At 40.6% G+C, this 23,617-nt stretch overlaps 2 protein-coding genes across 4 annotated transcripts in view; one reads left to right on the top strand and one right to left on the bottom strand.

Annotated features, from left to right (window-relative positions):
• Positions 1 to 650: 650 nt before the first annotated feature.
• On the bottom strand, positions 651 to 12,470 carry LOC122549589 (interleukin-17C-like). The gene is made up of 3 exons (XM_043689421.1): positions 12,318 to 12,470; positions 8,063 to 8,307; positions 651 to 1,647 (listed from the first exon to the last, which is right to left on the bottom strand). Exons 1-3 carry the CDS (start codon positions 12,360 to 12,362, stop codon positions 1,401 to 1,403), a joined length of 537 nt encoding a protein of 178 aa, XP_043545356.1. The 5' UTR covers positions 12,363 to 12,470; the 3' UTR covers positions 651 to 1,400.
• A 9,226-nt stretch (positions 12,471 to 21,696) lies between these two features.
• ano10a (anoctamin 10a) overlaps positions 21,697 to 23,617 on the top strand; it is a 65,436-nt gene continuing 63,515 nt past the window's right edge. For 2 of the 3 annotated variants that reach the window (XM_043688721.1, XM_043688719.1), the window contains exon 1: positions 21,697 to 21,798. The gene's annotated coding sequence lies outside the window, so the exon portion shown is untranslated. Of the gene's footprint in view, positions 21,850 to 23,617 lie in introns of all 3 variants that reach the window. The other variant, XM_043688720.1, reaches the window with a different exon arrangement.

The following is a 23,617-nucleotide window of genomic DNA, read 5'->3' as shown; positions in this document are numbered from 1 at the left end:
CTTACTATACGCAAAAATGTGATGCATTTTATTGTAAGTGCCATTGACAGACAGGGCAACTCTGAAGCATGTGAGAGATCTGGAAACAGTACAATATGAAATTGGCAATCGCCAACCCTGGAGATGCTCTCAATAGGCTAACAGTCTTGATGAGAAGTGGTGTTTGGAGAAACTGTGTCCCGATGCAGTGAACAATTTTAAAAGCTTCGAACCAACAACAATAAATACAGCAGTAATGACTTGGCTAAGGAGGCTGGGTTTATGGAAGTTGACAAAGATGATGTTGAAGAGGCTTTGGCATCCGATAATCAAGAATTGACAGATGAAGAGCTGATGCAATTGAAAGGGGAAACTATATGAATCCGAAACCAAATGCAATAGCAAACGGCCCGAAAGTGAAGTAATCCAGGAACTGAGTGTGAAGCACTTGCATGATATTTTCCCTACGATTGATATTGCTGCAATGATTGTGGAAAAGTATGACTTTAAGTTTGAAAGGGTACTAGGTTCAGGGCAGGTTTGCAGGATGCTTTGAGTACCTACAAAGAACTGTATGATAGAAAAATGCATGAGGCTAAGCAGTCAACCATACTGTCATATTTCAAGCCTTCCACATCAGCCACAGCAGACGATGAACCTTGACCTTTGACACTAAGGCAGGCAGAATATGTAGTCATTCATGATCTGCCTGCCCTGATGGGATGTTAATAGTTGACCCTCTTCCTCTCTCTCTTACACCCCATGGGTCTACCTACAGCACATGAACTGCAGCAGTTGAGGGAGGCAGCTCACTACACCTCAATGGAAACTAGGGATGGGCAATAAATGCCAGTCCAGAAATGAAGGTCCACATCTCACAAATACTTTTTTAAAGTGGTTTTATACCTGATTATCAGAAAATGATATTAGAATAAACAACAAAAAGCTTGGTTAAAGCTATAGGATTTAAGGACAGTCATAAAGGAGAACGAGAGGTGGAGAGATTTGATGAGGGAACTCAGGTGATTAAGAACCAATGAGCTGAAGACATGGTTGCTAACAGTGGTGTATTTAAATTTGGGATCACAGAATCAGAGGAGCAGAGATTTCTTGAGGGAATGGAGGTGTTTTGAAACTTAGAGGCAACCGTAGTAACAGGATGGTGGGGAAGGGGGAAAATCACTTGAAGTACTTTCCTTTCATACTAAAGCAAAACTGTTGTAAGTACAATGCATCAGCAAAAAGTGCAGATCTTTCTCAAATGTTTCTTTAGATGTGCATTGTATGTCTCTCCCTCAAGGACAACTCAATTCAGTACAGTAGAAAATTGCAACACAGTAGAAATACAGTTCAAAGTATCTTAGTTCAGTTCTATTATTCTGCAAAATACAGATACAATTACAGCAAGGCACATGCATCTACTATGAATAAGTTAAACCCATCTTTGGGGCAATGCACGTACAAGCAACAGCAATTTCAATCCATTTAGTTTCATACTGAAACTTATGTCCTCCACAAGATGTGTGATAATAGACCTGCATGGTCGTTGTCACAGGTACTGAGATGTAATCCAATGTATGCTTCATCTTGCTAAAGCTGATGCAGCCACGACACAGACAAACAGCTTCTGGAATCGTTGCAGGGATACGTTTAGGGTCCTCATTAATCCTAGACCAGTGGAATGTAGAATTTGTTAAAGTTGTAAATATTTTAATTTAAGTTCATGAGCTATGCACATGCTGTATCCCATAGTATAGACATGCCTGTGCAAATCACACTGCTTCCATCTGGTGCAAAGTATCGAAAGCTAAAAGAGTTTTGATCAGGCCCCATTTAGAATAATAGCATTTGTTAATGGACACTGCGCTTCAGGAAACACATATCAGCCCTGAAATAGGTGCAATGTGGATTCAGAAAGTAGAGCTGAAAGGTTTAAATTATATGAACAAGTTTTAATGGCAATTTGTATTGCTTTAGGTTTAGGAGAAGTGGTGTATGAGGTGTTTAAAATTATAAATTGATCCAATATTACAAACTAAATCCTTTAGTGGAGAGTCCAGATCAAGGAATCAGAACAGTCACACTATTCAAGAGTTTTATCAGGAAGCACATCTTCATGCAAAGGGAGAGGAAAAACTTAAACTATCTTTCCTCCTAAAAGCTGCTGAGGCTAGAAGTTAATTGAAAATTTCAAAACTTAAATTGAAGATATTAAAGCACGGTAGGCAGAGTTAAGATACAGATCTGTCATGATCTAATTGGTTGGCAGAAAAAACTTGAGAGATTCAATGGCCTCCTCTTTTTATGGATTAAAGCACACTGACTGTCAATTTGAATGCACTGAAAGTCAATCAGCTGCATTGGACCACACTGACATCTTTGTCTGAATTCTGATATGTATTTTCGCTTATGTGACTACTAATATATGTTATGTTAATATAGCAAAAAGTGTTTTATGGATGTGCCAACTGAAAAAGAATGATGCAAAGAGAAAGCTTGTTCAAATATAGAAAGAATCATTAGTAGGTTTGCAGATGACACCAAAATTTGTGGCATAGTAGACAGTGAAGAAGGTTTTCTAAGATTACAAAGGGATCTTGATCAAATGGATAAATGCGAGGTATTGCGTTTTGGTACAACAATCAAGGGTAGGGCTCATACAATTAATGGTAGGGCCTTGAGTAGTGTTGTGGAACAGAGGGACCTAGGGGTTCAGGTACGTATATCTTTGAAGTTTGCATCACGTGGACAGGGTGGTTAAAAAAGCATTCGCCTTACTTGCCTTTGAGTATAGAAGTTGGGAAATTATGTTGAGGTTGTATAGGGCTTTGGTAATGCCTCTTCTGGAATACAGTGTCCAATCCTGATTGCCCAGTTATAGGAAGGATACTATTAAGCTGGAGAGGGTTCAGAGAGATTAAGCAGAATGTTGCCGGGTATGAAAGGTTTGAGTTATAAAGAAAGGCTGGGACTTTTTTTCATTGGAGTGTAGGAGTTTGAGTGGTGACCTTCTAGAAGTTTGTAAAATAATGAGGGGTATAGATGCAGTTGCCTTTTCCCTAGGATGAGAGATTTAAAGACTTGGGGGCACATTTTAAGGTGAGAGGAGAGAGACAAAAAAAAGGCAAATACTTTATACAGAGGATGGTTTGCGCGTGGAATGAACTCCCTGAGGGAGTGGTGGATGTGAGTACAATCACAACATTTTAAAAGACATTTGGATAGATGTATGAATAGGAACGGTTTGGAGGGATATGGGCCAGGAGCATGCAGGTGGAACTAGTTTAGTTGGTACTCTGTTTGGCATGGACTGGTTGGACCAAAGAGTCTGTTTCCATGCTGTATGCCTATGACTCTAAATATTTGAGCATGAGCTTTGGAACTTCTTTCCTAACTCTCAGTTTCTGTTTCCTTTTCATCTTTTACGATGCTCACCTCTCCTAATGTCTTCTCAAGTGGCTCGGTTTCAGATTTTGTTTGATAATTATTCCTGCAAATAAGTTAGGGCTGCTTTACTATGTTAGTACAAATTTATAAATGTAAACTATTGTTTAATGAAAAGAGTAGTGTGCAAAGAAAAGCATGTTTAGGGAGAGAAATCCAAAATATGGAGCTTTCAGCACATTGGCACTGTTGCCATTGGTGGGACAAAGTGAACAGGGCAGAAGGTGGTTGGCCCTTGCACAAGGTTAGGGCTAGGAACTTTAAGGAGCAGTGTAGGGTTGACCAAAGTTACACAATCAGGGAGAGAAGAGGCCATGAGGAAATTAAATATGAAGTGGAAAGTTTCAAATGGAAATGTTTTGAATTAGGAGCTAACATAGTTAGCAAGGACAGAATGGATAGACGAACAGGATTTGGCATCCAATAGAATGCAGGCTGTAAAACGGTAAAGAAGTTAAAGTTTATTGAAAGTGGAGAATAGAAAGACATTTGCAAATGAGGGTGCCAATGGCAGGGTTAGATGTGTTGAAAGCAAATAGCAGAGATAGAAGGGGTAATGGGTGATAGTACAAACACAAACATAGATGGTTTGTGTTTGTATAGATAGTTGGATGTGGGATTCAATGGAAGAAGGAATAGAATGGGAAGTGAATGGAGGCTCACAGTGAGGTCTGTCATAAATGACTTTGATCTTTCCAATGGTTTACTGGAGGAAATTTCAGGATTAGATGACTTACAGCACTGTGACTGGTGGTAGCAAGAAGTGGTGGTGAATAGATCTGATTTTATTTTATTCATTCATGGTTTTTGAGCATCTCTGGCTGGGTGAACATTTATTGCCCAGTTACCCTGCGAAAGATAGTAGTGATCTGCCTTCTTTAATCACTCCATTCCTTGAGGTTTTAGGACAATGTTGTGAAGAAGGAAGTTGCAGGATTTAGACTCACTAACAATAAAGGAATGGTGATATAGTTCCAAGCCAGAATTGGGTGCAGCATGAAAGGGAACTTGCATGGTTATGGTGATCTCCACTTCTGTTACCCTTGTTCTTCTAAGTGAGAAAGGTCATGGATTGAAAGGTGCTGTCAGAGAACCCTTGGTGATTTCCCACAGTGCATTTTGTAGATGGTGCACTCTGTCACTGTACAGAGTGTTGAATAGCGTGATATTGAAGGCAAGAGATGGGGTGCCAGTCTGGCAGGCTGCTTTGCCCTGAATGGATCATACCTCCTAAATACTTTAGGAACTGCACTCATCCAAGCCAGTAGAGAGTATTCAGTCACGGTCCTGACATTTCCCTTGTAGATGGAGGACAAGGATTTGGGAGATAGGAGGTGAGCTATTCACTGCATAATTCTTGGGCTCTGACCAAGTCTTGCCACCACGGTATGGTTAGTCGAGTTCAGTTTCTGGTCAATGGGTGACCTCATATGATGTTGACAGTGATAATAATGCCACAAAGTGTACTGTTAGATTCATTTTCATTGGAGATGGCCATTGCCAGGCACTTTGTGGAATTCATGTTACTGACTAATTATTTACTTAAGCCTGGATATTGTTCCGAGGCTTGCTGTATACGAACATGGACTGCTTCAATCTCTAACTCTCACCTCAACTTTGTGATCTTTTGCTATAAATTCTGTGTCTTATGATCCTGCACCACTCGTTACCTGATGAAGAAGCAGCACTATGAAAGCTAGTACTTCCAAATAAACCCGTTGGACTATAACCTCGTGCTGTATGATTTTTAACTCAACTCGACAGTTCAGCTCTTATGTCCATGTTTGGACCATGGTTGTAATGAGGTCAGGAACCAAGTGTACAAATTAAAGAAAAAAGAAAATTTACAGCCCAGGAACAGGCCCTTTGGCCCTCCAAGCCTGAGCCGATCCAAATATACTGTCTAAACCTGTCGGTCAATTCTAAGCATCTGTATCCCTCTGCCCCCCACCTACTCATGCATCTGTCCAGCTGCATCTTAAATGAATCTACCGTGCTTGCCTCTACCACCTCTGCTGGCAACGCGTTCCAAATGCCCACCACCCTTTGTGTGAAGTACTTGCCGCGTGTATCCCCCTTACATTTTCCACCTCTCGCCTTGAAAGCATGACCTCTCATTATTGAATCCTTCACCCTGGGAAAAAGCTTGTCTCTATCCACCCTGTCTATACCCTTCATGATTTTGTAGACCTCAGTCAGGTCCCCCTTCAATCTCCTTTTTTCTAGTGAAAATAAACCTAACCTACTCGACCTCTCTTCATGGCTTGTACCTTCCATACCAGGCAACATCCTTGTAAACCTTCTCTGCACCTTCTCCAAAGCGTCCACATCCTTTTGGTAATGTGGCGACCAGAATTGTACACAGTATTCTAAATGCGGCCGAACTAACGCCTTGTACAATTTTAACATGACCTGCCAGCTCTTATACTCAATACCCTGTCAAATGAAGGCAAGCATACGATATGCCTTCTTGACCACTCTATCCACCAGTGCAGCAACCTTCAGGATACAATGGACCTGCACTCCCAGATCTCTCTGCCCATCAACTTTTCCCAAGGCTCTTCCATTCATTGTATAATTCGCTCTAGAATTAGACTTGCCGATATGCATCACTTCACATTTGTCTGGATTGAAAGCTATCTGCCACTTTCCTGCCCAACTCTCCAGTCTATCTATATTCTCTTGTATTCTCTGACAGTCCCTTATGCTTTCTGCTACTCCACCAATCTTTGTGTCATCTGCAAACTTGCTGATCATACCAACAGTGCCCTCTTCCAGATCATTTATGTATATTACAAACAACAGTGGCCCCAATACTGACCCCTGTGGAACACCATTGGTCACCTTTCTCCATTTCGTGAAACTCCCTTCAACTATTACTCTCTGTTTCCTGTTGCTCAACCAGTTCTTTATCCACCTAGCTAGAACACCCTGCGCACCATGTGACTTCACTTTCTCCATTAGTCTACAATGGGGAACCTTATCAAATACCTTACTAAAGTCCATGTATATGACATAAACAGCCCTTCCTTCATCTAACAACTTGGTCACATCCTCGAAGAACTCTACGAAGTTGGTAAGGCACAATCTCCCCCGCACAAAACCATGTTGCCTGTCACTGATAAGCTCATTCTTTTCTAAATATAAATAGATCCTATCCCTTAGTATCCTCTCCAACAACTTCCCCATCACCAACGTCAGGCTCACTGGTCTGTGGTTACCCAGAATATCCCTACTACCCTTCTTGGACGGGGGGAAAACATGAGTAACCTTCCAGTCCTCCATCACCTCACCTGTATTTAAGGATGCCACAAAGATATCTGTCAGGGCCCCAGCTATATCCACTCTTGCCTCCCTCAGAAATCTGGGATAGATTCCATCCGATCCTGGGGATTTGTCCATTTTAATAACCTCTAGCATACCCAACACATCTTCCCTACTTATGCCAACATGATCCAGACTAATCAAACTTCTATCTGTAATCTCAAGATTCATCATGTTCCTCTCCTCAGTGAACACTGATGCAAAATAATCATTCAGAATGTCACTCATTCTCTCAGGTACGGCACACAGCCTTCCTTCATTATCTTTTAGTTAACAGATCCTTTCTCTAATTACCCGCTTGCTTCTTATATAATAATAAAATGCTTTGGGATTCTCCTTAATTCTGTGCTAAAGCTATTCAATGACCCCTTTTAGCCCGCTTGATTCCTTGTTTAAGACTTGTCCTACTCTTCCGATATTCCTCCAGAGCCTGTTCTGTTCTTAGCTGCCTAGACCTTATGTACGCTTCCCTTTTCCTGTTGGCTAGTCGTACAATTTCTCCTGTCATCCACAGTTCACGAACTTTGCCCTTCAACGGGACATGCCTATCCTGCACTACCATTAACCTATCTTTGAAAGCCTTTCACATCTCAAATGTGGACTTCCCTTCAAATAGCTGTGTCCAATCCACATTTCCCAGCTCCTGCCTAATTTAGATATAATTGGCTTTGGCTCAGTTTAGTACTCTTCCGTTAGGACCGCTCTCTTCTTTATCTACGAGTATTCTAAAACTTACAGAATTGTGGTCACTGTTCCCAAAGAAATCTCCCACTGCAACTTCTACCACTTGTCCTGGCTCGTTCCCCAGTACCAGGTCCTATATGGCCCCTTCCCTTGTCGGACTATTGACATACTGTTCTAGAAAACTCTCCTGGATGCTTCGTACAAATTCTACTCCATCAGACCTCTGACGCTAAGTGTATCCCAGTCAATGTTGGGAATATTAAAATCTCCCATCACCACTACCCTATTGCCTCTACATCTATTCATAATCTGTTTACCTATTTGTTCTTCTACCTCACACTCACTGTTGGGAGGTCTGTAATACAGCCCCAACAATGTAACTGCAACCTTCTTATTTCTCAGCTCCACCCATAATGCCTCACTACCCAAGATCACCATATTTTTATAGAATTCAATTCAATGCAACAGATTGTGTGTGGCTTTTAACTTATAATCTTCAATCTAGTCTAACATGTTGCTGCACACATTGCCTACTTAAGTTAGGATCTTAGAGCTATGGATCTATCAGCAGCTTTTTTTGGAATAAAGTAATACTACTAGAAAAAAAACTACAATTCAGATTTCATTTTACCTGTAGCTCCAAGGTGAGAATGACCTATCCTCAATGTGTGAACTTGCCAGCAGTTCAGGAGACCATGCTGGGCAGCTGTGATTTTTCTTTTGATCATGTCTTTCCAACACTGTCAAAATACTTGAAGGATGTGTGATGCTGATCCTTTTCTTTAGCAAATGAAGTGGGATTTCATCTCTGCAATTGGTAGGTAATCCCATATGTTCATTTGCATCAATTATTGCAATGAAAGCAATTAACACCATCTAGAAAAGACAATCAACTCAATGCATAATAAAGTTAAAAACAATTTACACAACAATGAATGTATTTCAAAAAAATATGTAATTATTTATGAAGTTCTTTGGGGTGTCCTAGAGATGTACAGCATGGAAACAGACCCTTCGGTCCAACTCATCCATGCGGACCAGATATCCCAACGTAATCTAGTCCAATTTGCCAGCACTTGGCCCATATCCCGCTAAACTGTTCCTATTCATATACCCATCCAGATGCCTTTTAAATGCTGCAATTGCACCAGCCTCCATCACTTCTGCTGGCAGTTTATTCCATACATGCACCACCCTCTGTGTGAAAGATTTGCCCCTTAGGTTCCTTTTAAATCTTACCCCTCTCATCCTAAACCTATGCCCTCTAGTTCTGGACTCCCCCACTCCAGGGAAAAGATGTTGTCTATTTATCCTATCCATGCCCTTCATGATGTTATAAACCTCTATAAGGTCACACCTCAGTCTCTGACATTCCAGGGAAAACACAGCCTGTTCAGCCTCTCCCTACAGCTTAAATCCTCCAGCCCTGGCAACATCCTTGTAAATCTTTTCTGGTCCCTTTCAAGTTTTACAACATCTTTCCAATAGGAAGGAGACCAGAATTGCATACAACATTCCAAAAGTGGCCTAACCAATGTCCTATTCAGCCGCAACATGACCTCCCAACTCCTATACTCAATACTCTGACCAATAAAGGAAAGCATACCAAACACCTTCTTCACTATCCTATCTAACTGCGACTCTACTTTCAAGGAACTATGAACCTGCATTCTAAGCTGTCTTTGTTCAGCAACACCATCTAGGACCTTACCATTAAGTGTATAAGTTGGGGCGGCATCGTGGCTCAGTGGTTAGCACGGCCATTCCAGCCTCTGTGTGGAGTTTGCACATTCTTCCCGTGTCTGCGTGGGTTTCCTCTGGGTGCTCCAGTTTCCTTCCACAGTCCAAAGATGTGCGGGTCAGGTGAATTGGCCATGTTAAATTGCCCATAGTGTTAGATGCATTAGTCAGAGGGAAATGGGTCTGGGTGTGTTACTCTTCAAAGGGTTGGTGTGGACTGGTTGGGCCAAAGGGCCTGTTTCCACACTGTAGAGAATCTAAAAAAAACTCCTGCTCTGATTTGCTTTTCCAAAATGCAGCACCTCTCATTTACCCATAAATTAAACTCCATCTGCCACTCCTCAGCATTGGTCCATCTGATCAAGATCCCATTGTACTCTGAGGCAACCTTTTTCGCTGTCAACTACACAGACATGAAAGGCACTATAACAATATGTTTATTTCCTTCCTTTCTTACATAAGAACACAATAGGGAAAATATTAGCCAATCAATTCTTCCAGCCTACTCCATTAAATAAGATCTTCCACCACAAGTCCATCTTCCTGCACTATTTCTAAATTATTTAGTTCCCTCAATATCCAGAATCTGTCAGGAACCATCTTATAAATAATCAATGAAATAGCTCTTAATAGAATTCCAAAGATTTACAATACTAAAGTGAACAAATTTCTACTTTTCGCCATCCTAAATGACCAGCCCCTTATCGAGAAGTTGTGGTATTTATTTCTGGATACCCCAATTGGAAGCATATTCTTCCAGCATCTGAAATCACAAAGAGCTAGAAAAACTCAGCACATCTGGCAGCATCAGAATTAATCAAGTCCAGTGACCTTTTATCCTCCCAGTATCTACCTTGTAAAGGACTTTACAAAGTGGACATGTTTAAGTGAGATGACCTCACATTCTTCTAAACTTTAGGAGACAGTGGCTTAGTCGACTCAAGTTTTCCTCAATTTTTTGTTAGGACAGCCCCCTCATCCCAGGAATCAGTGGAGTGAACCTTCATTGTACATTGTATGACAAGTAGGATTTAGGATTTAGACTTGTGAGGTCAGGTTTCACTCAGGCTCTATTTAATTGCAGTCAGAGTTAAAAATCAAACAACGGCAGGTTATAGTCCAACAGGTTTATTTGGAAGTGCAAGCTTTCGAAGCGTTACTCCTCCGTCAGATAACTGCACATCATGATTGCAGTCAGACAGCTTTATACACACTCCAATTCCTTTGTAATAAAAGCTAAAAATCACACAACACCAGGTTATGGTCTAACAGGTTTATTTGGAAGCATTAGCTTTCAGAGTGCTGCTCCTTCATCAGGTGGTTGTATACTCAGGAGTACTCAGTCATATTCTTGCCCACTTATTTAATCTGACTATATTAATTTGTGACCATTTCAAAATTTATTTTCAGAAACCTTGCATACATTATACTCAGTTGCCTCATCTAACTCGTAGAATCATAGTCATAAAGATGTACAGCACAGAAACAGACCCTTCGGTCTAACTCATCCAGGTTGATCAGATATCCTAACCTAATCTAGTCCCATTTGCCAGCATTTGGCCCATATTCCGGTAAACCGTCCCTATTCATATACCCATCCAGAAGCCTTTTAAATGTTGTAATTGTACCAGTCTCCACCACTTCCTGTGGAAGCTCATTCCATACACGCATTACCCTCTGCGTGAAAAAGTTGCCCCTTAGCTCCCTTTTAAATTTTTCCCCTCTCACCCTAAACCTATGCCCTCTAGTTCTGGACTCTCCCACCCCAGGGAAAAGACCTTGTCTATTTATCCTATCCATGCCTTCTGTAACCTCAGCCTCCGACGCTCCAGGGAAAACAGCCCCAGCCTATTCAGGCTCTCCCTGTAGCTTAAATCCTCCAACCCTGGCAACATCCTTGTAAATCTTTTCTGAATCCTTTCAAGTTTCACAACATCTTTCTGATCGGATGGAGACCAGAATTGCACACAATCTTCTAAAAGTGGCCTAACCAATGTCCTGAACAGCTGCAACATGACCTCCCAACATCTCTCCTCAATGCTTTGTGCAACAAAGGAAAGCATACCAAACACCTTCTTCACTATCCTATCTATCTGTGACTCTACTTTCATGGAGTAAATAGCTGAGGCTCAAGTATCAATCCTTCTGGTTTCCCCACTATTGTCCAGCAACATGAAAATGAAGTTTTTCTTCCTAATTACTATTTCCTGTCTATTATCTAATTTTTGATCCATGCTAATATATTACCCCGTAAACCTATCAGCCCTAACTTTGCGTGATATCTTGTGTGGCCCTTTATCAAATTATTTTAGGAAGTCCGAGTACACTGCATCACCCATTCATATCTACCCTGCTAGTTGCATCCTCAAAAACGCTTAATAGGTTTGTCAAACATGATTTCCCTTTCATAAATCCCATGTTGGCTCTGCCCAATGGCACACTGATAAAAATGTTACTGGACTATTAATCCAGTAAATCCAGGATAATGTTCAGGGAACATGAGTTCAAATCCCACCATGGCAGACAGTGAAATTTGAACTCAGTATGTAAAGGAGCAAAAAATAAGAAGCTGGTCTAATGCTGACCATGTAATCATTGCCGACTGTTGCAAAAATCCATCTGATTTTACAATGCTCTTTATAGGAGATCAACCTGGCTTATTTGGCTCAATAGCCAGTGTGGATGAAATTGGTGCCAATAGCATGGAGTTCAATCCCCATTCTGACTGGGGTAGATTCAGGACCTGTCTTCTTGCCTTCCCCAGTGTGGAGATCACCATGCTATGAAATTGATCTGCCTTTGGGTAGACAACTAAGAAAGAATAATAGTCTCTCCAGTATTATTTTTGTATTAACACAATTACTTTAATTTTCTTATTCTCTTCACTCCTGGCTCTCCACTATTTGCAGATTGTTTTTGTTACTTATATTGGCAACATAGATGTAAATTATAATCCTTCTTACATATCTACAATTTCCTTACTCTCCATTATAGTTTTTGTGGTTCACCCTTAGTGGAACGAGATTTACTTTGGTTATTTATTTCCTTACAAACATTTCCTATATACCTATGGAAGCTTTACCCCTCTTCCTTCTTTTATCTCTTCAGTTAACTCTCAAAAGTTAACACAATTGATATGCACTTACCAATGACCGTAAGCACATTTTCACATTCGTTCCAGATGCTGCCATCTCGGGTTTCTCTTATTTTCTACCAGTTCACTCTTCTATTTATTTTACCAATTCTGAAGGAGGAGTTATAAAGCAGATGAAGCATAATTCTTCGTTTAGACAAATGACAGTGTTTCTTAAGGCATTTTTTTATCGAAACCTGCAAAAACATGTTGTTGAATATATCAGATCAATGAAGAGACAAACATTCTTGTCCATGCAAGCACTCAACAACCTGGGACAGCACTACAGTATACTAAGTACCTAGCATAAGCAAAATATCTGCCTCTGCAAGGACATAGCAGGAAATTAACACAATCGTATGGGTTTATTAAGGTACCAACTGAAATCTATGGATATCCTAGTGAGACATTCTAATCCTAAAACACCAGGGATGAACTCTACTTCCACAGTTACAGTAATGAGACATCACAAAGATGGAGTCACTCCAATCCGAGATTACTTTATTAGGAGAATCTTAAAGGAAAGGTTAAACTCCACTCCTGTGTGGAGTTTGCACATTCTCCTTATGTCTGCGTGTGTTTCCTCCCACGGTCCAAAGATGTGCAGGTTAGGTGAATTGGTCATGCTAAATTGTCCATAGTTTTCAGGGATGTGTAGGCTAGGTGCATTAGTCAGGGGAAATGTAGAGTAGTAGGGGAATGGATCTGGGTGGGATACTCTTTGGAGAGTCAGTGTGGACTTGTTGGGCTGAATGGCCTGTTTCCACATTGTAGGGATTCTGTTCTATTCTATGGAAGAAAGAAATGCAGAGATATTTAGGGAGGGAAATCCAAAGTTTAGGATCAAGGCAGCTCAGGATATGGCCACCAATGGTGCAGTGATTAAAGTTGGGAGTACATAAATGAACAGTGTTATCAAACTGCAGATATCTCAAAGGGTTGTGAAGCTGGAGCAGTGCACAGACAGAGTGCAGGAATGGAGAGATTTAAAAATCAATGTTGTTTGATTGAGAGCTCTTATAAGTCAGAAAGAGGTGATGGGTGAACAGGAGTTGGTACGAATTAGAATGCTGGAACACTTGGTCAATCAAGTCAATAACTTGTCTTTAATTCCTTGATCTGTAGTTTTAGTTTACAGGATCTTACATGTAACATTATTAAATACCTTCTGGAAGATCATGTAAATGACAGGTGTTAGCTTCTGTAAAATTTTGAGTCAGCAATCACACAGCCAAAATAGGCAGTTGAGTATTTGTAAATAATTTTAATATACTTTAGTCAGTTTATTAAGAATATTATGATACATTATCTAAATAGAAAGGAAAATTATACAATCAGTGACGTTTGGTGGGGTATTCACTGATGCCAGAGAATGAATGGACAATTGGGATAGAGTGGGTTCATCCCAGCAGCTTTTGATGGCAGCATTTTATTCTTTTGCTGAAGTGTTAAGGAACTCTTCCCTTGACCTGACTCCTTTTTTGACACTTTTTGAAATTTTTGTTTGTGGTTATTTTCATTGCTCTGCACTCTCAAGGACAGAGAAGGGGGGTAGGTCCCAAGTCTGTCTCACCTAGAACAAGAACTAGTCTGGCATTATTCTGAGCTACGCATTGGACATCCAGCCAACAGAGTTAACTGAACCCCATTTACTTTAGTTATTTCATCAAAAGATTCAATTAGTTTAATTCATCATGACCTGGGCTTTACAAATCTTTGTTACTCTTTCTAATTAATGTCAATTTCTCTCGGTGCTTAGGCTGACCTTAATTTTAGATTTCAATAACTTCTCCACAAAAGACATTAAACAAACATCTGATATATCCCTGGGTTTCCCACTCATATTTCTTATATAATCAATTTATCTCTGTGAGTTTTGAATGTAACAGACAATTGCTGAATTGTGAGAGCTTTGGAAGACTATAGCTAAAGAAAAGTAAAATTCTTTTCTTGTTTCCTTGAAACCTCTGTGGTGGAATTCATCAATCAGATCTTGGGATTTGGAAATCCAGCACTGTTTTTAAAATACAATTTTCTTGCTCAGGTATGATGAGTTCCAATCCTTGATTTGATATTCGTTTCACTGGAATGTCAAGTTTTTATCCACTCATTCTACTGTCAAGACTGGCAAAAAGTAATTAGTTACTCAACAATTCTAATTTTTCCATATTTTCATTTACAACATTACCCACTAGAGGGCCCACATTACTGTTAACTATCTTTTCTAATGTAGTTGTCAAAACATTTTCTGTTAATATTGATATGGCTTGCATGTTTCTTTTCATGTTCTCAGAGCACTTGCTCTTATATTTGTCATTCTTAGCTGCACTTCATATTTTTACAGGTCTCCAGGATCTACACTATTCTTTACATTTTTGTACACTCTTTCCTTACTTTTGTGACATCTCTCAAATCTTTTGTTGCCCAGGACTGTTTTATTTAGTAAGGTGAACTCTTTCATCACATGGGCACGTACTGATCCTATTTAAGCTAAATACATTTTTGAATACATCCTACAGTTCATCTGTATTTTTACCCAGTAACTGTTTTGTCCAGTTTACTATTGTCAGTCTCTGTCTTTGTTTTGCTAGTGTCTATCTCATTCAGTAACCAGCTTTCCATTTTGGACAGAGGTAAGGTCAATGACCTATGTGAGGAATGGAGCAAGACCCAAGCTTAGGACACCGCAAATAGCTCAACTGCCCAGGTTGGGAGGAAGAAGAATGGAAGGGCAATAGCGGTAGGCAATTCAATTCATGGGGGAAACAGATGGCATCTTTGTGGCCATAGACATTACTCCAAAATAGGATGGTGTCTCCCTGATGCAAGAATCAAGGATGTCACAGAGCAGCTGCAGGACATTGAGCTGAAGAGCCAAAGTTTATGGTTCACAATGGCACCAATGGCATGGATCAAAAGAGAGGTGATATCCTGAGTGTAGAATTTAGAGACCTAGGTAAGAGAATGAAAGGCTGAACCTCTAGTTAATAAAATAATCTCAGGTTTTCTCCCAGTACCATGTATGATGAGTGCAGAAATAGGATGATCGAGCATATGAACATGTGGCTTGAAACAAATAGTGCAAGAGAGAGGGTTTTACACTGCTAGGGCATTGGAGCTAGTTCTGGGACAGATGGGACGTGTACAGGGAAGATGGGTTACACTTCAGCAGTTTGAAACTAATAGTCTTGGGGTGAGATTTGTTAGTGTTGTTGGAATGGGGTCAAAATTGCTTGTCAGGGGCATGGGAACTTAAGAGGGAATTAGATAAAATAAAAATAAAGATGCTTATGGGAAGTAGAATATCTACAAATGAAAGTGAAGAACAGCAGAAACAAATCCTGGAATCAATTAGGATCAAGTTACAGAATCTTGTTAAAAAGGTAAAATTAAAAGCATTCTATTAGTATGTATGCAATATTTGCAACATGATATGTAAATTGACAGTACCAGTAGAAGTAAAAGGGTGATTTAATTGCCATTAACAGTGTAAGATTGTGGATTCAGTGAATTTTAGAATGTAGCAAATGAGGTCTTGAAAACTGATAGCAAAAGAGAGAATAGAATATGAATGTAAAATAGCAGGAAAGATAAAAATTGAATTACAAAAGCTTCTACAGGTATGTAAAAGTAAAAAAGGCTGACAGACGAATGTGCATTATAGGCAAAGATAGTAGGATTTATAATATGATGTACAGATATGGCAGAGAGCTGGGAAGCTAAATAAATATTTGTGTCAGTCTTCAAAGAGGAAGACACAAGAAGTATCTTTGAAATAATTATGAATAAAAGATTTAATAGCAGTGTGGAATTAAAATAAATTAATATTTATAAATAATAATGTTGGAGAAATTAATGGGACTTGAAGTTAACAAAACCCTGAAACCTGATGACCTTCATTCTACAATTTTACAAGCTTTTGAACAAAAAGCATGAGTAGTCATTTCAGTCCCTCAAGCCTGCTCTGCCATTTAATAAGATGATTTAATAAGTTGATTTGATTGTAACCCCAAATCCAATTTCTTCTTACGCCTGATTTTCTTTCACCACACCACCTTTCCACCCACCCTTGCTTGTTATGATGTTACCAGTGTCATGTATAACTGAAATGTAATATGCTTACTTTTGTATTCAATTCCTCTTGCAATGAATTACAGCATTCTACTTGTTTTCCTAATTACTTACTGTATCTGCATACTAGCCTTTTGTGATTTATACACCAGGACACCTGCAGCTCAGAGCTTTGCAACCTCTCATCATATAGATAATATGCTTCTTTGTAATGTTACCTGCCAAAATGGACAATTCCACATTTTCCCACATTGCATTCCATTTGCCAGATCTTTGCCCACTTAACTTGTTCTTTTTGCAGCCTCCTCATGTCCTCTTAACAACCCAAACTTACTTTAATACTCAGCTTTGTGTCATCAACAAATTTGATAGCCCTCCCCTTTCTATCCCTTCGGCCAAGTCATTTTATAAAATTGTAAATAATTGAGATCCCAGCACCAATACCTATGGTACACCACTTGAAACATTGTGCCAGCTAGAAAAAGGCACATCTGTCTCTAATATTATAAGTCATTTTCGATCAATGGCAATATGCTACGCCTCACACCATGAGCTTTTATTTTCCACAATAATGTTTGATGTGGCACTTTGTTAAATGCTTACTAGGAATCTACGAATAGTCATAGAATCATAGAGGCTTATAACACAAGAAAGGCCCTTGGTGAATAGTACATCCACGTGTTCTCCTTTACCACCACATATGTTCATACTCAAAGAAATTCAATAGATTGGTTAAACATGTTTAGTATGTCCATAAAACTATATTGATTCAGCCTGATTACCTTCAACTTATCTAAATAATGTAATAATATTTTTTTTACCTGTGACTTGGCTACATGGCCTGTAGTTTCTTTCTTTTTGTTTCCCTTTGGAAAAGAGAGTTAAATTTGCTGTCTTCCAACCAGATGAGACCTTACCCAAATCTGGGGTGTACTGGAAAATTAGGACTAATGCATCATTAAGTTCACTAGCTACTTGGTTTAAGACACAATGTTGAAGTCCATTAGGACCTGGACACCTGCCAGCCTTCACCCATACTCAGTAGTACTTTTCTGGTGAATGTACTTTTTCTGAGTTTTTCTCTATCTTGTATTTCATTTGTCGCTGTTTCTAGGATGGTACTTGTATCCCCTATATTGAAGACCAATACAAAATACCAGTTCAATTCTTCTACCATCTCCTTATTTTTCATTATTAATTCTCATGGCTTGGTTTCTATAGGACTAATGCTCTTACCTTTTCAAAATATTTATAAAAACTCTGTTTTTAACTTCTGTCTAGCTTTCTGTTGTACCCTACCTTTTTTTGCGTGCAGATTGAAAGATTTTTAATGTAACCACAATGTTTACAAAAGGAGGGAGAGAGAAAACAGGGAACTCCAGACCTGTTAGCATGATAGCAAAAGAAGGGAAAATGTTAGAATCTATCATAAAGGATATTATTACTGGATAGTTAAAAAAAAACTGTCTGATTGCCTAGGAACAACATGAAGTTGTGGAGGAGAGATCATATTTAACAAACCTTTTCAGGATGCAACCAGCAGAGTCAAAAAGGGGGAAACCAGTGGATGTGATGTACTGTATTTGAATTTTCAGCTTGCTTTTGACAAAGTCCCACACAGGAAGTTGGTTAAAAAAAATTGAAGAGCGTGGAATTGGGGGTACTAGACTAGTGTGGATTAAAGATTTGTTAAAAGGCAGAGAGCAGAAAGTAGGAACAAATGGATCATTCTCAGATTGGCTGGCTGTGACCAGCAGAGGCAATGGCCCAGTGGATTATAACTAGATTATTAATCCAGACACCCAGTAATATTCAGGGACCTGTGTTTGAATTTGTATTTTAGTAGAATTAAGATTCTAATGACAACCATGAAACCATTGCCAATTGTCAGGAAAGCCCATCTGGCTCACTAATGTCCTTTAGGGAAGGAAACTGATGTCCTGACCTGTTCTGGCATACAATAGGACCTTATGATTCTATGACTCATAACCCCCATTATCACCTATCTGACTCCACACCCTGAACAATGTGGTTGATGTTTAGGGATGAACAATAATGCTGGCCTAGCCAGTGACCACATCCCATGGATGATTAAAAAAAATGAAAGGATCAGTGCCTGGGCAGTTCACAAATTATATCATTGATTTGCATGTAAAATTAATTGCAATATTTTCAAGTTTGCAGAAAACATAAAACTTGGTGGGAATACAAGTTGCGTGATGAATTTAAAGAGGATTTAAGGGAATTTAGTCCGGCTGAGAATATGGCCAAGAGCATGGCTGATGGAATACAATGTGTATATATGTGAGGTTATCCATTTTGGTAGGAGGAATGGAGGTGAAAAATATTTCTTAAGTGGTGAGAGATTGGAAAACATCAATTTTCAAAGGGACCTAAGTTTCCTTGGTCATGTTTCACTGTACTGCAAGCAATTTGGAAGTCAAATGGTATGGTAGCCTTTTTTAATTTGAGTCAATTGAAATCTTGCTCCAATTATATACCACAATGGTGAGACTGTGACTGCATTTTTGTGTAGATCTGCCCATTTGCCAAAGGAGGGATCTATTTTCCATAGAGGAATTCTGGTGGATTCCTAGTCCACTATTAGTGAGACTGTCCTTTGAGGAGAATGGCTTGTATTCTCTGGAATTTAGAAGAATCCAAGACAATCTCACAGAAACTTACAAAACTCTTAAAGGGATAGGCAGTATGGTTACAATGTGGACATTTCCCCTGGCTAAGGGGTCTAGAACCAGAGGACACATCTTAAAGTAAAAAGCAAACCATTTAGCATTGAGATAAGGAAGAGCTTCTTCACTCAAAGGGTAGCCAATTTTTGGAATCCTCTACCCCAGAGGACCATGGTTTTAGCCATCAATTAAGTTCAAGAAAGAGATTAAAAACATTTTATTCACTCATGACATCAAGGAATATGTAAATAACGTTTGAATATAACATTGAGATAGATGATCAGCCATGATCTAGATTAATAGACCATGCTCAAGAATGGCCTACTCTTGATCCTACTTTCTTACCTCCTAGACTGGACTTTGTTTCTCCAATTCCATTCTCTCCACATTCATGTCAATACAAGAGTTTCAACTTGAAGCGCCATAACATGTAAAGCTGCGGGCCTAGTGCAGGAAGGTGGGACTATTGTAGGTGGTAGTATATTTTTGGCAGTACAAGTTTGATGGACCAAAAGGCCTCTTCATGTATGATTCTATGATTCTTTCTCTCTTGATCTTTTCCACTCATCTCTTCATTCAATATCCTTTCCAACGCATGTCATGATAAGACTTGGGATGTCGATGTGGGTAAAAAACATGGATAGTGGTGTGCATGCTCTAAAATAATCAAACTTACTCTTCCAGCTTGCTTTGAGTTTCACTGAAGTACTGGTGAAGGCCTGAGAAAGAAATGTTGGCCAGGAAACACAGTCGCATGCTGATGTAGCAGACAACTGGAAAATGAAGACCAGGGTACCATATCGGCATAGAATAATGGAAGAGAAGGAGTGAGGGCATAAATGTGATAAATGCGTTGGACATGGTTAAGAGCCCTGTCAACCACCTGGTGGGGAATCCTCCATTGGGAAAAAAGATGAACTTTTCTGGAATGATGGCATCATCAAAACAGATGCCACAGAGATGGAGAATCTTGGAGAATAGAATAGAATCCTTACAGTAAGTAGGGTGTAGTCAAGGTAATTGTTGGAGGGAGTGGACTTGTAATGAAAAAAGGTGACTAGTCTATCCCCAGAAATGGATACAGAGATATAGAGGAAGGAAAGGGAGGAGTCGTGGATGGAGCAGGTGAAGGTGAGAGCATGGGTGAAATTGGATGCAAAATTGATACATTTTTCCAAATTCAAATGAGGGAGAGAAGCGGTACCAATTATGTCATTGTTGTACTGGAGAAAGAATTGCGGGGAGAGACCAAGTAGGACTGGAACAAAGTATTGTCCATGTACCACACAAAAAGACAGGCATAACTGAGGCCCATGCAAGTCCCATAGACACACCTTTGATCTGATGAAAGTGAGAGGAGTTAAATGAAAAATTGTGCAAAGGATGTGTTCAGCCAGATGGAGGGGAGTATCGGTAGAGGAGGAAGGTTCAGGACTTCTTTCCAGGAAGTAGTGGGGAGACCTAAGACCATCTTGATGTGGATGGATGTGTAAATATGATCTTTTCCTGTCTGCAGTTCTGAAGAGAGGTTGCTGGACTTGAAATGTCAATTCTGTTTTCTCTCCACAGATGCTAGTTACCTGATGAAGCACTTCGAAAGCTTGAACTTATAAGTAAAGTTGTTGGACTATAACCTGATGTTGTGTGATTTTTAACTTTGTCCACCCACAGTCCAACACTGGCAGCTCCTCAACAGGAATTATGACAGGGAAAAAAATTATTGCTGGATTGTTCAGACTAAGGACCTCAACAATTAAACTTGGTTCTATAATTGATTACAATTCTTAATTGTTTGGAAATGTTGAAATGGCAAAGGGGTTCATGCATGAGTTTGATGAGTCACTGTTACAGAAAGTCCCAAGCATTAACATCAACTGGCAGCCCCATGTATCAACACTAAATGGACCCCATGTATTGGAACCAACTGAACCCCAAACATTAACACCAAATGAGAAACCCACACATTTGCACTGAATGGAGTCCCATACAGTGACTGGGAGCCACAGACGTTAACAGTTACTGGAAGCCCCGTATATCAACAACTACTGGGGTGCCCGTGCGTTAACAACAACTGGAGCCTCATACATGAAAACTGACTGGTGTCCCATGCATTAGCATTATCTGTTATCCCATTTATTTACATTGTCTGAAGCCCCATGTATTGGCATCGACTGGACGCCCATGCATTAACAATGGGTGGTTCAGTGGTCAGCACTGCTGCCTCACAGTGCCGGGATAGGGTTCGATTCCACCCTTGGGCAACTGTTTCGAGTTTGCATGTTCTCTCAGTGTCTGCGTGGGTTTACGCCGCTCCCACAGTCACAAAGACGTGCAAGTTAGGTGGACTGGCCATGGTCAATTACTCCATAGAGGTCAGGGATGTGTAAGTTTAGGTGCATTAGCCACGGGACATGCAGGGTAACGGGATAGGGTAGGAGGGATGGGGATGGGCGGGATGCTCTTCGGAGGGTCGGTTTGGACTTGCTGGGCCGAATGGCCTGTTTCCAAAGGGTAGTGAATCTGTTCTGTTCCAACACTGACTGGGAGCGTGGGCATCAGGCGCGAGCTCCGGAGCAAGACGCGTCTCCATGGTAACGGGGGCGGAGCACAGGCACATGACCGGGTTTCTGAATGACGTGGGAGAGGAACGAGACGTGATTGACAGCTGGGAGCGGAGCCTCCTTACTGGGTGTGTGAGAGCCCTTGCTGAGGCTCTGAGACCCTCAGAAATCGGTGAGTGTGGAGCTGGGGTGTGGCCCGTAGGTCGCTGGGCATCACTATCAGGTAATGGGCATTGGGAGGGCTGCCTCTTCAGGTGTAAATGGTCCCTGGACAGGGGGATACTGACCAAAGGCCTGCCAAGTGGACAGTGGATGGGATAGCCTGAGATGATGGAACTGGTGGAAATGTTCACTTAAAACACCTTCATTGTGGAACATCGGGCTCAGGCCCGATCTATAGGCAGTGATTTTGAAGAAGTTAATGTACATGTCACATTTGAGCTCCACCCAGTTATTGTCACGCCCTGTCTTTGAATGGGGATAGTAAATTCTTGGTTAGCTTTTGCAGGGATTAGATATATCCTATAAAGTCCTGTTAGCACACCTAGGTATGAAAAGGAAAAATAAATCAGATCCGTGATACTTTAATTTTGAAAGCAAATGCCGAGCGAGGCAGTGGTGTGGTGGTAAAGTTAAGAGATTAGTCAGCCAGAGACTGGGGACTTTGGTTCATATCTACTCCTGCCTATGGCACATAGTGAAATTTGAGTACATCTGAAATTTAAAAAAAACTGACTCGAGCTCTTGTGGTGTGTTTCTACCCGTTTTATCATCTCAGGCTAACCTATTTGCTGTCCAGATAGCATGCCTTTGGTCAGAATCTCCCTGGGTGGGGAATCGTTTCCACTGAGAGAACAGCAGCACTGTAACCACCACAGTGTCCAACTGGGTCTGCTTTGATTTCTAATCAATCTGTTCAGAGATATTATTACAAACCTGCGGAGCAGTTGGGACTTGAACTCTAGATCTCTTGGTACAGAGATAATGATGCTACCACTGCACCACATGAATGCATGGAGTATGCTATTTATTATTTTCAAATCAACCTATTCAGGGATGTTTTTACACACTACTGGAACAGGTGGGACAGGAATCCATTTTCTTGACAGCTTATCATAGTCCTCAACAATCTGAATATCTTTTGAACTGCCTCCAGTGGCTGGCCTTAAGTATGGGGACCAGAACGGTGTGTAGTACTAAACCCCTAATGAAAAAGGCCAGAGTTCCATTTAGCACCTTAATTACTTGCTGCCATCGTTTCTGCTCTGTTGCATTCAAGCAAAGCTGCTCCAAGGTTCCACATGTGGCAATCTATGTGAGAATGATGATAGTGGCATCAATGTCTGGTTCAGGAGTTTACTACTAGGATGGTACGGTGGCTCAGTGGTTAGCACTGCTGCCTCACAGTGCCAGGGGCCCGAGTTCGATTCCAGTCTCGGGCGATTGTCTGTGTGGAGTGTGCATGTTCTCCACTGTGTCTGTGTGGGTTTCCTCTAGGTGCTCTAGTTTCCTCCCACAATCCAAAGATGTGTAGGTTAAGTGAATTGGCCATGCTAAATTTCCCATAATGTTTACGAATATGTAGGTTAGATGCGTTGGTCGGGGTAAATGTAGAGTAACAGGATAGAGGAATGGTTCAGGGTGGGTTACTCATCGGTGTGTCAGTGTGGACTTGTTGGGCCAAATGGCCTGTTTCCACACTGTAAGAATTTCATGATTCTATGATACTTGTGCAGACCTTAGAATCTGGCTCAGGTGGCAAGAAAATTAGAGGGAACTCCACACAGTCAGTCGCCTGAGGCGGGAATTGAACCCGGGTCTCTGGCGCTGTGAGGCAGCGGTACTAACCACTGTGCCACCGTGCCGCCCACTAATGTTACTTACTGCACATGCGTGCTAAATGTTTGTGCTTTATACACAAGAATGTCCAAATTCCTGTTTCCAAACAAGTAGAATTTGCCTTCCAATTCTTTGTGATTCTTCCTATCTCA

The sequence above is a fragment of the Chiloscyllium plagiosum genome, chromosome 4, assembly GCF_004010195.1.
Source record: "Chiloscyllium plagiosum isolate BGI_BamShark_2017 chromosome 4, ASM401019v2, whole genome shotgun sequence".
NCBI classification, from domain to species: Eukaryota; Metazoa; Chordata; class Chondrichthyes; order Orectolobiformes; family Hemiscylliidae; genus Chiloscyllium; species Chiloscyllium plagiosum.
This window is presented reverse-complemented; position numbering and strand designations above follow the sequence as displayed.

What these genes read in the sequence shown, in the direction of transcription:
- LOC122549589 (XM_043689421.1), bottom strand. Translation starts at nt 12,362, where the DNA reads ATGGCAGCATCTGGAACGAATGTGAAAATGTGCTTACGGTCATTG. An exon ending in AAATGTGCTTACGGTCATTG is followed by an intron (nt 8,308 to 12,317) that starts GTAAGTGCATAT and finishes TGTCTTTTCTAG; the next exon opens with ATGGTGTTAATTGCTTTCAT. An exon ending in TTCTCACCTTGGAGCTACAG is followed by an intron (nt 1,648 to 8,062) that starts GTAAAATGAAAT and finishes CCACTGGTCTAG; the next exon opens with GATTAATGAGGACCCTAAAC.